A 15,137-nucleotide genomic window follows, 5' to 3' on the forward strand; every position below is an offset into this window, starting at 1 on the left:
ATCGTGTGGGTGATAAGCAGCCCCCTATTTCCATTTTGAATAACTTCAGAATATTACATGAAATCATTTGTATTTCCAGCCATATCATTTATTTTATATTAATTACTAAAAAAATTATTCAGATTATTTACATTCATTTTAGCCTTTTTCTCCCTACCTCTCCCTGTTTTTATGTATTTTAAGACAGCTTTGTTGAGATATAATTCACATACCATGCAACTCACCCATTTTAAATGTACAGTTCTATGGCTTTTAAGGACAGAGGGTGACAGCTAAGGGGTGCAGAGTTTCTTCGGGGAGTAATGAAGATATTTTAAGATTATTATAGTGATTGTGGTATAAATCTGTAAATAAACATGGGCTCTACCCAGGTGAGCACCTTTAGGAAATTCAGGGCTACCAGCCAAAGCCAGAGCAGTGAGTGTCATACTGAGGAGCACAGGCAAAACACCCCGACTGTCTTTTCTCAGCATCTTAGTCATAAGAGAACACGAGCGCGTGTTTAGGAAGGAGCTCGTACTCCCAGAGTGTAGCATGGAGGGACTCTGAACTCTATGAACAAAGTAACTAATAGCTGCTGCTGCTGCTAAGTCGCTTCAGTCGTGTCCGACTCTGTGTGACCCCATAGACGGCAGCCCACTAGGCTCCCCCGTCCCTGGGATTCTCCAGGCAAGAACAGTGGAGTGGGTTGCCATTTCCTTCTCCAATGCGTGAAAGTGAAAAGTGAAAGTGAAGTTGCTCAGTCATATCTGACTCTTCGGGACCCCATGGACTGCAGCCTACCAGGCTCCTCCATCCATGGGATTTTCCAGGCAAGAGTACTGGAGTGGGGTGCCATTGCCTTCTCCGAATAGCTGTTGAGTACCCACCAAACACTGACCCTGATGCTGGCAGAACACCCACAGTTTCGCAAAACACTGCCCAGGTAGAAATGGTCACAGTCCGTGTCCAGTGCAGTCCCTCTGGGGATGTTTGTGGCTTTCATGGCTCTTTAATTCAGATCCTTTTGTTCTCAAAAACCTTTGCTTACAAATGAAACAGATGAGCTTCAGGTACAGCAGGACTGTGACTTTTCTGGAGTTAAAGGCATAATTCCCTATGAGATACACTTCTCTTGGTGCAGCAGAGTGACTAATTAACTGAGGCCTGGCCAGAAGTTGCTCTGAAATGGTCACTAAAATTGTGAGATTCAGTTTGAGGACCTGTAAGGGACACCATTTGTTACTAATGTGAGGTCAGCCAAGAATTACTGGTAACCATAGTTGTTTGATTTTGGCAAATTTGGCACACCATTTTTGACAAAATAGCGATTTCTCTTTGGTCTCGTGAATGTGCAGGGGTGGGAATGGACATTGATGAGTAGGGGTTAATGCAGGGGGGCAACTGATGGAGGAAAGGTCATTGGCCTGGGAGCCAGAGACCTAGGTTTTGAGTCAAACCCTCAAGTGTGAGTTTGAGAATGTGGACATTTAGAAACATATTCCATCAATCTTGCTTGTTTAATATGCAGTTTTAGTTTTTATTTTGCAAGCTTGATTTGAACTGAATTTTATGCTGATCATCTTTATTATGTAAACAGTCCTTCGAAACTACCCAAATTTCATAAAGGACCCCAATGCTGGGAAAGATCAAGGGCAAGAAGAGAAGGAGGGGACAGAGGATGAAATGGTTGGATGGCATCACCGACTTAATGGACTTAAGTCTGAGCGAACAGCGGGAGATAGTGAAGGACAAGGAAGCCTGGTGTACTCCAGTCTGGGCTCTCTGAGAGTCAAATAGGATTTAGCCACTAAAGAGCAAAATTCATGAGGTGCTTCCCCTCCTCATACACTAGATGGCACTATAGGTGAGGCAAATCAATTTACCAAAAAAGAGCCTTGGATAACCAAGACTAATTTTGGTAAATTAGAAAAGCTTAGCACTACAGGATACTTCTATTTTCTGGGAAACAGAAGAGTTTCCTTGAGACGCATTAAGATAGCAACCCTCTAAGACACTGAAATTATGCCCACAGACTAGAAAGCAGTGGGAGCAGATAATTGAATGAAGATATTATGAAATAGCTGCATTATACCTAAGCTCTTACTTTGATATGAACTTTTTGGGGGGAGGGGAGAAATTACATACTGTGAAATAAAAGTAATCACAAGAAATAAACATAAATTCCATTCACATAATGTTAAAAAATGTGAGAACCTAAACCTAGAGTCTGTTATACAGAGTTAAGAGAAAAACAAATATCAGATATATTGATTAAGTTAGCTACTCAGTCATGTCCGACTCTTTGTGATCCCATGGACTGTAGCCCACCAGGCTCCTCTGTCCATGGAATTCTCCGGGCAAGAATACCGGAGTGGGTTGCCATTCCCTTCTCCAGGGGATCTTCCCAACCCAGGGATAGAACCCAGGTCTCCTGCATTGCAGGCAGACTCTTTACCGACTGAGCCACAGGGAAGCCAAAAATATTTACTCATGATCACATTTTAACGAACTGAAGAGTCTATTACTAAGAGAATAAATAAACATTATATGATACATTCTTTTTTTAATTTAACTTTTTTGTGTGTGTTAGTCCCTCTGTCGTGTCCGACTCTTTGCAACCCCACAAACTAACCTGCCAGGCTTCTCTGTCCATGGAATTCTCCAGGCATATATATACAATATGTATATGTACATGGTATCTAAACGATATACTCTAGAAGAATAGTACTGATGAACCCATCTACAGGGAAGAAATGGAGACACAGACTAGAGAATGGACTTGTGGACCCAGCTGGGGATGGAGGGGCTAGGAGAAATCGAGAAAGTAACACTGACATCTGTTCATCATCATGTGTGAGATAGACAACTAAGAGGAAACTGCTCTATAACACAGAGAGCCTGGCCTGTTGCTCTGTGACGACCTCGAGGGGTGGAATGGGGAGAGAGAGAGGCTTTAGAGAGGGGATATGTATAAAATTATGACTAATTCATATTGATGTACGGCAGCAACCACCACAACATTGTAAAGCAATTATCCTCCAATAAAAAAGTTAATTATCCTCCAATAAAAGCAATTCTCTTCCAATAAAAAAGCCCTTCCTCGTTAGTATAGTGGTGAGTATCTGCACCTGTCATGTGGGAGATGGGAGTTTGATTCCCCAACAGGGAGGCTGTATACATAATTTAAAGGACTTCCCTGTAGCTCAAACAGTAAAGAATTTGCCTGTGATGCAGGAGACCAGGGTTCAATCCCTGAGTTGCGAAGATCCTCTGGAGAAGGGAATGGCAATCCACTCCAGTGTTCTTGCCTGGAGAATTCCATGGACAGAGAAGCCTGGCGGGTTAGTTTGTGGGGTCGCAAAGAGTCGGACATGACTGAGGGACTAACACACACACAAAAGTTAAAAGAAGAACGTATCACACAATGTTTATTCATTCTCTTAGTAATAGACTCTCCAGTTCTTTAAAATGTGATCGTGAGTAAATATTTATGGCTATTAAAAAATGTGAAAACTATCTACAGTGTATTTTTAAGGATGTATGGTAGGCTTCCCTGATAGCTCAGTTGGTAAAGAATCCTCCTGCAATGCAGGAGACCCTGGTTCGATTCCTGAGTCAGGAAGATCCCCTGGAGAAGGGAAAGGCTACCCACTCCAGTATTCTGGCCTGGAGAATTCCATGGACTGTATAGTCCATGGAGTTGCAAAGAGTTGGACACGACTGAGCGACGTTCACTTTCACGTAGTTGGTAAAACCATAAAGAGAAAGGCAATGCTGAGCATAAAAATTGGGATGGAAGTTACCTCTGGTGGGAGGAGGGGAAACGTCTGAAAGGAACAGTGAGGGGGTTTCTTAGACACAGAACGTGCTCTGGGCTCTAACCAGGGTGTAGCCTGTTGTTATTATTATTAAAAAGGAATGGATGTTTTATACTCTTCTATATGAATTACATATTTCATAATAACAGATAAAAACGTAGCAAAGATTACTGTAATTCCCTTCTTGATTCTTTTTTTTTTAATTTTGAATTTTATTTTATTTTTAAACTTTACAATATTGTATTGGTTTTGCCATATATCAAAATGAATCCGCCACAGGTATACATGTGTTCCCCATCCTGAACCCTCCTCCCTCCTCCCTCCCCATACGATCCCTCTGGGTCGTCCCAGTGCACCAGCCCCAAGCATCCAGTATCGTGCATCGAACCTGGACTGGCGACTCGTTTCATATATGATAAAAATATGGAACGCTTCACGAATTTGCGTGTCATCCTTGCGCAGGGGCCATGCTAATCTCTGTATCGTTTCAATTTTAGTATATGTGCTGCCGAAGCGAGCACCCTTCTTGATTTTTATCTTGCCTTTCCAGTTTTTTAACTCCCCCTGATGCTACAGATTTCTTTAAGGACAGAGGGGGAGATGTACCCAGGGTCATTTTTTAAGGATGGCCTGTCATCTGCTTTTAAAACTCTCTTAATGTTATCAGATCTGTCCCTGAGGGCAAATTTGGATTTTAGAAACAGTCAAAGCTGCTAATAAAGTGTGTTCTTAAATTTGGTGAGGCCCAACTTCAAACAAGAGGACTCTCCAACAGCTGAGGGGTGATTAAGTTATGATGCTTTCTGTGCAGTCATTAAAACTTTTAATAGCTGGGGAAAATATTTACAAAGTATTTTTATGGAAAAAAAAAACACAGCTTATCAAAACACATGAGAAGCCTATTTTGTAAGAAGATGGAAAAAATGTAACCAAAATATCTTAATTTTTTTTTCTTGTGCATTTATGCATTGGTCCAGTTTTCTACAGGGCCGCGTATTATTTTTGTAAATGTGGGCTAGGAGAGGATGAAGTGAAGTGAAGTCGCTCAGTCGTGTCTGACTCCTTGTGACCCCATGGACTGTAGCCCACCAGGCTCCACCGTCCATGGGATTTTCCAGGCAAGAGTACTGGAGTGGGTTGCCATTGCCTTCTCCAGGGGATCTTCCCGACGACCCAGGGATCAAACTCAGGTCTCCTGCATTGCAGGCAGATGCTTTACCACCTGAGGTAACAGGGATGAATCTACATTGAAGGTGATTTTAAAAGAAGAGTTTCAGAAATGTTTTGAGCAATAGAATAAAAGCATGACCTATTAAGGTGACTACTTTGAAGAGTGACTCCGTTTAAATATATTGAGTTGGCCAAAAATTTCCTTCAATTGTAAAATAAAAATAAAAGACGTATTTTTCATTTTCACCAGAAACTTTACTGAACAATGTACTCACCGTTTTCTTCCACTACCTTCTGCCATTTTCCAGACAACTTCATAATTCCATATTCCCAAAACTTTTTCTCTTTTTGAGCAAAGAACTCTTCTGGGCGCTTATTACAGTTCTAGGGAATTGAATTTTTTTCCATTAAGCGAATTTTGTAAAGACCAAAATAAATGGAAATCCAAAGGTACAATGTCTGGTGAATACATTGGATGAATCAGAACTTCCCAGCCAAGCTCTTAATAGTTTTTGCCTGGTCATGAGAGAAATATGTGCTCTTTTGTTATCTTGATGGAAGATTATGTGTTTTCTGTTGACTGATGCCGGACACTTTTTGTTGAGTGCTGCTTTCAGTTGGTCTAATTGGGAGCAGTACTTGTTGGAATTAATTGTTAGGTTTTTGGCAAGGAGCTCTTAATAAAGGACTCCCTTCCGACCCCACCGTATACACAATAGCACCTTCTTTGGTTGAAGACTGGCCTTTGGTATGGTAGAGGGTGGTTCATTTCACTTGCCCCACGATCTCTTCCATTCTACATTATTGTACAGTATCCACTTTTCATTGCCCGTCACAATCTGTTTTTTAAAATGGACAGTTTTCATTACATTTAAGTAGAGAATCACATGCAGAAATATGGTCAAGAAGGTTTTTTTTCCACTTGACTTATGTGGAACCCAATCATCAAAGTGATTAACGTAACCAAGCTGGTGCAAATCATTTCCAATGCTTGATTTGGATATTTTGAGTATATCAGCTGTCTCCTGTGTGATATAACATTGATAGTTCCCAGTTAATGTCTTGATTTGATCTCTATCAACTTCAACTGGTCTACTTGACTGTGGAGCATCGTCTAGCAAAAAACTCCACAAAGCACTTTTGACATGTTTTTTCACCTTCTCCAAACACTTAAAAAATCTTTTTTTGTGTGTTTCAGTTGAGTATTTACCTTTCTCAAAATAATAAAGCATAAAATGCCAAAAATGTTGCTTTTTACTTCCATCTTCAATATTAAAATGGCTACACAAAAATTCACCAATTTTGATGCTTTTTTAAAAAGTTGCACACTGATATGACTGCTGTTAAAATACAGTCTGAAAATTGTTTCCAATGAAGTTAAAGACAACCGAGTGCTATTTAGATCCATTTTACAGGGAAAAAAAAGAATGAACTTTTTGGCCAACCCAGTATTAGATCTGATATTTTTGTTTAAAAATCAATTCATATTGAAAAAAAAAGAATTTTTTTTAAAGAGCAGTTTTAGGTTCACAGCAAAATTGAGTGGAAAGTTCAGAGAATTCCCATATATCTCCCACCTCACATGTCCACAACTCCAGCATCATCAATATCTTGCATCAGATGAATCTACATTGACACGTCTTTATTACTCAGAGTACATAGTTTGCATTGCATTAAAAGTCACTTTGTGCACACCCTATCGATTTTGACAATGTGGCTACCTTGATAGTGTCATGTAGAATAGTTCACCCCTCTGAAAGCCTCTGTGTTCTGTCTCCCTCTCTCTCCCCACCACTGATCTTATTGTCTTCATAGTTTTGCTTTTTTTTTCTAGAATGTCACATGGGTGAAATCACACAGTATGAAACTGTTGATATAAATAATCAATAAACAACCTAAAATAGGAATGAAGTGAAAGTGTCAGTTGCTCAGTCATGTCCGACTCTTTGCGACCCCATGGACTGTAGCCCTCCAGGCTCCTCTGTCCATGGGTTTTTCCAGGCAAGAATGCTGGAGTGGATTGCCATTTCCTTCTCCAGGGGATCCTCCTAACTCAGGGATCGAATCTGGGTCTGCATTGTAGGCAGATTCTTTACTGTGTGAGCCACCTGGCCCATCCCATAATAAAAGTAGAGAAGTTTTATTTGAGCCAAACCAAGGACTATAGCTTGGGAGACACAGATTCAAGAAGCATTTGAATTATGTTCTGCAGGATCAAAATGGGGCAGGCTTTTAAAGGCAAAAACTGGAAGGTTACAACTAGTTATATGAGCTGTTTATCAAGAATTATAACTGGAGCTGGCAAGAAGTAAGTGTGCTTGTGGAGTAAGGATTGGTTGGGGTCCACATGGTTGCAGCTGCTAGCGGTTTGAGGATAGCTAGTGGTGGTGTTGAGTCTGATACTGTTCAGAAATTCAAGTGCTTAGTAATGTAGAACCTGTCTGAAACCACATTCACAGTGGCCACCAGGCTCCATGTTGGATGCTTGAACTACAGTTACTCCATTTTGGTTTTTAAAAGCATTCTTTTCTTTAATGGTTAAAGCAGATGTACACTTTATATTTGATAGGCTGCAGACTGGCTATTGTAGACTAAGCCAGATCACGTGTTAGGCAGAATGACTTCTCCATAACTCAGTATTTGAAAGTTTCTTCCATTGTTACCTTTTCAGATCGGCTTCTTTCACTTAGTAATATGCATGTTTCCTTCATGCCTTAATATATTTTTTAAAAATACTGTCTGATATTCTGTTGTGTAGATGTGGTGCACTTTATTGATTCACGTACTGAAATAGGGTATTTTGATTGTTTCTGGCAATTATGAATAAAGCTGCATGGGCAGCTTCAGAGTGAAAGTTTGTGCGTAGATGTGTTTTTAACTCTTTGGAGTAAATACCAAGGAGCATGACAGCTGGATCATATGGTAAGAGTATGTTTAGTTTTGTAAGAAACCAACAAACTGTCTTCCGAAGCGGCCGTACCATTCTGCCTTCCCACCATCAGTGAGTGAGAGTTCCCATGGCTTCGCATCTTCATCAGTATGTGGTGCTGGTAGTGTTTTGGATTTTCACCATTCTGATAGGTGTGCAGTGCTATCTTGTTTTAATGTGCTACCCCTTGATGACGTATGTTGTTGAGCATCTTTACATATATTTGTTTAGACTATCCATATATCTTCTTTTGTGAGGTATTTGTTCATTTCTTTTGCCCATTTTCAATTGTATTTTTTGTTTTCTTATTGTTGAGTTTTAGGAGCTCTTTGTATATTTTTTATATAGTTCTTTATCCGATGTGTCATTTGTAAATATTTTCCCCAGTTTAAGTCACTACTTTTTGTGTTAAATATTTTATTACTTCAAGGATTATAATTTTCCTTTAATCTCCTTTTCTCTTAGACTTCTGGGGACTTTTGCTTTATTTATTTTATCCTGAATTCAAAGAAAAAGTTTAAATAAATAGCAACAAAATGTGTATAAACTGGGTGATAAAATGCAAATTAATTTTTTTAAAAAGCAATAATTATCTCTGAATGGCAGAAAACAAATTTTGGTTGAAAAGGTAGTTCAGTTCAGTTCAGTTCAGTCACTCAGTTGCGTCCGACTCTTTGTGACCGCATGAATTGCAGCACGCCAGGCCTCCCTGTCCATCAACAACTCCCAGAGTTCACTCAAGCACACGTCCATCGAGTCAGTGATGCCATTCAGCCATCTCATCCTCTGTCGTCCCCTTCTCCTCCTGCCCCCAATCCCTCCCAGCATCAGAATCTTTTCCAATGAGTCAACTCTTCGCATGAGGTGGCCAAAGTACTGGAGTTTCAGCTTTTACATCATTCCTTCCAAAGAACACCCAGGACTGATCTCCTTTAGAATGGACTGGTTGGATCTCCTTGCAGTCCAAGGGACTCTCAAGAGTCTTCTCCAACACCACAGTTCTAAAGCATCAATTCTTCGGCACTCAGCTTTCTTCACAGTCCAACTCTCACATCCATACATGACCACAGGAAAAACCATAGCCTTGACTAGATGGACCTTTGTTGGCAAAGTAATGTCTCTGCTTTTCAATATGCTATCTAGGTTGGTCATCACTTTCCTTCCAAGGAGTAAGCGTCTTTTAATTTCATGGCTGCAGTCAGCATCTGCAGTGATTTTGGAACCCCAAAAAATAAAGTCTGCCACTGTTTCCACTGTTTCCCCATTTATTTCCCATGAACTGATGGGACCAGATGCCATGATCTTAGTTTTCTGAACGTTGAGCTTTAAGCCAACTTTTTCACTCTCCTCTTTCACTTTCATCAAGAGGCTTTTGAGTTCCTCTTCACTTTCTGCCATAAGGGTGGTGTCATCTGCATATCTGAGGTTATTGATATTTCTGCTGGCAATCTTGATTCCAGCTTGTGCTTCTTCCAGCCCAGCATTTCTCATGATGTACTCTGCATTGAAGTTAAATAAGCAGGGTGACAATATACAGCCTTGATGTACTCCTTTTCCTATTTGGAACCAGTCTGTTGTTCCATGTCCAGTTCTAACTGTTGCTTCCTGACCTGCATATAGGTTTCTCAAGAGGCTGGTCAGGTGGTCTGGTATTCCCATCTCTTTCAGAATTTTCCACAGTTTATTGTGATCCACACAGTCAAAGGCTTTGGCATAGTCAATAAAGCAGAAATAGATGTTTTTCTGGAACTCTCTTGCTTTTTCCATGATCCAACGGATGTTGGCAATTTGATCTCTGGTTCCTCTGCCTTTTCTAAAACCAGCTTGAACATCAGGGAGTTCACGGTTCACATATTGCTAAAGCCTGGCTTGGAGAATTTTGAGCATTACTTTACTAGCATGTAAGATGAATGTGATTGTGCGGTAGTTTGAACATTCTTTGGCATTGCCTTTCTTTGGGATTGGAATGAAGGTTTACTATGATTCCTTCACAAGGTCTTAGAAATACAAGTTGCTTCGTTTTCTGTATTTTCTGGCAATCTGAATAAAAACTTATCACCTTAAGCAACAAAACTTTATGTGAATCATTTTGGGTGGATATCTTTATAAAATAGTGTTTTACTTGCCTGCATAAACATTATGTTCAAAATATTGAACTTAACTGAATCTTAAGAGAACAGTGTATTCAAAAAACAAGAACAATATGTTTTGAAAAAGAAACGATCAGAGCATAAGAACAAGCTCTTGGAAGTTAAAAGTATTTTTGTCTGAATAAATTATGTAGAATTATTTAAAGACAAGGCCAAGGAAGTTGCCCAGAAAATAGAAAAAAAGAGACCAAAAAATGGGACACATATAGGGAAAAAAAATCTTTTAAAACATGCATACGGGTATTTAAAAATCAAATAGTACTATATTTTATCCCTTTTTAAGTTTCTTTTTCATTGTGACATAATACGCATTACATAAATTTAACCATTTTAAACTATTTTTTTAAAGGTTTACTTATTTGTTCATTTTTGGCAGGACTGGGTCTTCACTGCTGCCTGTGGGCTTTCTTCAGTTGCAGAACGTCGGGGCTCCTCTGTGTTGAGGTGTGTAGGCTTCTTGCTGCAGTGGCCTGCCCTGTGCAGACCACAGGTTTCCGTAGTTGCAGGTCATGGGCTCTAGAGCATAGGCTCAATAGTTGTGGTGCAAAGGCTTAGATCCTCAGCATTTGGGATCCTCTCAGACCAGGAGTCGAACCTGTGTCCCCTGCATTGGCAGGCGGATTCTTAACCACTAGACCACCAGAAAAGCAAAGGTACATGGAGATGTGGTTGAGAATTTGCATGGCTGAAAGTGTCTTTGTTCTATTTAAAACTGTGATAATTTGAAAGGGCATAACTTTCTTATTCCTGGTCCTTTGAAGGTAAAGGATCTTTTCTTCTCAGGAAACTTTTAGAATCTTTTTAACTCTGGTGTTCTGAAATTACACAATTTCGTTCATACCTGCCTTTTTCCATTCGCTGGGCTTGCCGTTGTCAAACCAGACATTCTCATGCTTCCATTCTAAAATAAAATGTCTTTTATTATTTCATTGTAAATTACCCCCCTGTGCTTTCTCCAGTTTATTTTTAAGAACCTCTATTAATGGGGTATAACCTGGATTGATTTTTTAAGATTTTTTCCCCTATAGTGTCCCATTTTTGGGTCTCTCTCTCTCTCTTTTTTTTTTTCTATTTTCTGAACAGTTTTCTTGGCCTTGTCTTTAAACCATTCTAGAGAATTTATTTAGACAATAATATTTTTAACTTCCAAGAGCTTGTTCTTATTTTCTGTTCCTTTTTCAAAAGAGTTGGCTTAAGACTAAATATTAAAAAAAACTAAGGTCATGGCATCTGGCCACATTACTGCATGGCAGGTAGAAGGGGAAAAGGTGGAAGTAGTGAGACATTTCCTCTTCTTGGGTTCCAAAATCACTGGGGATGATGACTGTAGCCATGAAATCAGGACGATTGCTTCTTGGCAAGAAAGCCATGACAAACCTAGATAGTGTGTTGAAAAGCAGAGACATTACTCTACCAGCAAAGATCCAGATAGTCAAGGCCATGGTCTTCCCAGTGGTCACGTATGGTTGTAAGAACTGGACCATAAAGAAGGCAGAATGCCAAAGAATTGATGCCTTCAAACTGTGGTGCTGGAGAAGACTCCTGAAAGTCCCTTGGACAGCAAGGGGATCAAACCAGTCAATCTTAACGGAGATCAACCCTAAATATTCACTGGGAGGACTGATACTGAAGCTGAAGCTCCAGTATTTTGGTGATCTGATGTGAACAAACGACTCATTGGGAACGTACCTGATGCTAGAAAGATTGAGGGCAGAAGGAGAAGAGAGTGTCAGTGGATGAGATGGCTGGACGGCATCACTGATGCAATGAACATGAACTTGGGCAAACTCTGGGAGATGGAGAGGCCTGGCATGCTGCAGTCCACGGGGTCACAAAGAGTCAGACATGATTGGGTGACTGAACAACAACAATGGATATTTCAATTTTATTACATTAATTTTTAGAAAGTTTGGATGAATGCCTCAAAAGTTTCTATGTGTCATCATCGTGTTTGTGCCTATATTTTATGATATAATTTGGGCCACTCGGGCCTTTCTTGCTTTTATCCAGTTCTTACCTGTGTTCTCTTTAGATAAAGGTAAGCATTTTCAAATAAGGGAAGTATTAGTGAAGGTAAATATTTTATGAATACATTTTAAGAGAATGTGAGATACCAGATAATGTAATTAATACGGATAATGCACATTAATACTATGAATTAAAGTACAGCTTCATTCAGTTTAAATAAGGACATTGTTATTTGGGAATGTCCCCTTTATGGTCCCTGCTACTCAAGAGGATATTCTAAATGCCTGGGTGGGGTTCTCCTGAGTGGTTTGTTGGAACTTATCTCCACAATATTTTAAAAATTTATTTTTAATTGAAGGATAATTGATTTACAGTAGTGTGTTGGTTTCTACCAAACATCATCTGCATGTTTGTGAAGGGTCTGGGTGGGATTCTGGGTGAATTTAAGGGTTTCCCTGGTGGCTCAGTGGTAAAGAATCTGCCTGCCAATGCAGGAGATGCAGGTTTGACCCCTGAGTCTCAAATATCCCCTGGAGAAGGAAGTAGCAACCCACTCCAGTATTTTTGCCTGGGAAATCTCATGGATGGAGGAGCCTGGCCAACTACAGTCCATAGGGTTGCAAAAGAGTTTATCTTTTAACATCACTTTCCTTCACCTGGTTCAAATAAATGTGTGTGTATTTGTTCCTTTGCAGTGATAAGCAATAAAATGCCAATTAGTTTGGCAGTAAGAAGTGAACTAGTCAAGTGCAATCCCAATTGAGATCATTGTACCTTCAGTTTACAATTGAGGAGGCAGCTCTGAGAAGAAAATAACAATGGAAAAACAACTTTATATATCCTTAGAGACCCCAACCTGTCTTGCAGCCTTTAAGTTATGCTTCTTGCTTTTGACAGGTTACAATTACCTTCAAGAGTTTACTGCTATAGAAGGAGTGTTGTATTTCATTGTTATCCCATCTGCATTTTCTTTTTTGTTCACAGTGCGAGATGAGGACAGAAGCACGACGAAAAAATCTTCTGATTTTGATTTTGCATTACTTAACACAAGAAGGGTATGTTGCACTACAGATATTTACAGAGATGATTCCTCTCTTTCTCTGACCTCTGCCTTTCCAGATACACACTTTTAAAAGCAATTAATAACTGTATTTTTTAGAGCAGTTTTCGATTTACTGAAAAACTGAGCAGAGATTTCTGGTATATGGGTGAGAACTCCCATATATCAGCAGTTCCCCCCCCTGCCTAGTGACCCTGTTACAGCTTACATCGATGGGTACGTTTATTGCACTTGGTGAGTTGATACTGATATATTATTATTGAAGTCTGTAGTTTACATCAGAGTTCACTTTGTGTCGTATAGTTCTACGAGTTTTGACAAAGGCATGATGTCACATATCCACCCTTGTAGTATCATGCAGAACAGCTTCTCTGCTCTAAAAATCTCTTGTGCCCTACCTATCAATGCCCCTACCCCACCTCCAGCAACCCAGACACCTATTTTTATTCTCTCATTTGTCTAGATATTTTTCACATTGTGCGTTAAAAAAAATTGTATTAACAAAGCTACCCAGTTCATGGGATACTTGCCCTTTCCCAATCAGGTTTGAAGATGGTGTAGGCCTTTTAATGAGATTTCTGAAGTCCCATTGCTGGCACACAAAGACAGCTTTCTTACTCCTCAGTTTTCCTTCCTCAAAATAAAGGTTTTGCATTTACCTGGATGACTTGTACTCAACTCTCTTTCCTGAGGAAATTGGGAAGCATTTGAGTTTGGCCACCTACCTCATTTAAAAATGTGCGAGCATTGGAGAAGGAAATGGCAACCCACTCCAGTACTCCTGCCTGGAGAATTCCATGGACAGAGGAGCCTGGCGGGCTACAGTTCATGGGGTCACATGCCTGTGCGACTAGAAAAAAAATGTGTGAGCACTTACGATGAAGACTGCTGGTATGCTGGGTCCGGGAGAGGAAGAGAGACTACAAAGTATCTGAAGGCTCCTCTTTTTAATTTATTTTTTATTTTATTTTGGCTGTTGCACTGCACGGCATGTGGGATCTTAGTTCCCCAACAAGGGATCAAACCCTTGCCCCCTGCATTGGAAACTCAGAGTCTTAACCACTGGTCCACCAGGGAAGTTCCTGAAGACTACTGTTTAGAGTTTCCTTTCCTTTTAAAATTTTCAGCCTGGAAGAAAATATTCAGGTTTCAGGATTAATAGGGCTAAAAACTTTTGAGTTAAAGCAGTGGTTCTCAACCCAGAGAACCACTGAAAAGATATTTGACAACGTCTGGAGTCCTTCTGAGTGGTGTACCGGTATCTAGTGGGAAGAGGCCGGGATGCTGCTGAACGCCCTTCAGGTGTACAGGACAACCCCAAATGTCAATCACACCCTGATGGAGAAACCTTTCCTTAGAGCACAAAGAACCAGCCGGCTGCTGGTATTCTCCCAAAAGACTGAATGAGCATCTCTTCCTCCGATAAATGTTGTAGCTGTCCGTGAAATAGGAGATCCACTGTAGCTGAGAGTCTAGTAACCCTCGTGTTGAGGTAGGAAGGCAAGCTGGAGGGTAGGAGGTGGCTGGGACGGAAGTGAGAGCTGATGCTTGTTTCTCTGATCTGTGCCAGCAGCAGCTGTTTTAAATAAATCTAGCGCCCTCCCAAGGGGAATGACCATTCTAGAGACCTTGAGGACTTTTTCTTTTAAGCTCTAAGGGAAGTAGTATTAGGGTCCCCCTTTTACATTTGAAGAAATTGAGGCTTAGGGGCATCTAGCAACTTGCTGGAAGTCTCCTGGCTCTAAGTGGGGGCACTTTGCAGGCCTGTCTCACCCCCAAAGTCTTTGAGGATCTGATTCCTCTGCTCTGGTGTGGAAGACTTGTTTTTGTTTGAGGATTACCTCAGGAAAATCAAAATGTATGTGTGGCATATTTTTTGAGTTAAAAAAAAAAAAAGATGGCTTTTAAAAGTCAGAAAATGAAATCTCTGCAACTGTAGTGAAGCATTCTTTTGTTATTGAAAGATTTGAATTTTTATCGTGGAGGTTTTTTTTTTTTTTTGGCCAAAATTTCAAAGGCATCCTTTTTGGTGATGGATTATAACACAGCATTTTTGAAAA

The 15,137-nt window shown here is 40.1% G+C and overlaps 1 protein-coding gene and 1 non-coding gene across 5 annotated transcripts in view; one reads left to right on the top strand and one right to left on the bottom strand.

Annotated features, from left to right (window-relative positions):
- The window catches only part of KATNAL2 (katanin catalytic subunit A1 like 2), a 110,685-nt gene that overhangs the window by 38,633 nt on the left and 56,915 nt on the right, over positions 1-15,137 (top strand). For 3 of the 4 annotated variants that reach the window (XM_061400096.1, XM_061400095.1, XM_061400094.1), the window contains exon 2: positions 13,002-13,072. In XM_061400096.1, the coding sequence (XP_061256080.1) occupies positions 13,002-13,072 (71 nt within the window). Of the gene's footprint in view, positions 1-10,425; positions 10,494-13,001; positions 13,073-15,137 lie in introns of all 4 variants that reach the window. The other variant, XM_061400098.1, reaches the window with a different exon arrangement.
- LOC133237894 (U6 spliceosomal RNA) lies at positions 4,218-4,321 on the bottom strand. Its single transcript, XR_009733403.1, has one exon. It is a non-coding gene; the product is annotated as a U6 spliceosomal RNA (small nuclear RNA).

The sequence above is a fragment of the Bos javanicus genome, chromosome 24, assembly GCF_032452875.1.
Source record: "Bos javanicus breed banteng chromosome 24, ARS-OSU_banteng_1.0, whole genome shotgun sequence".
Lineage (NCBI taxonomy): Eukaryota > Metazoa > Chordata > Mammalia > Artiodactyla > Bovidae > Bos > Bos javanicus.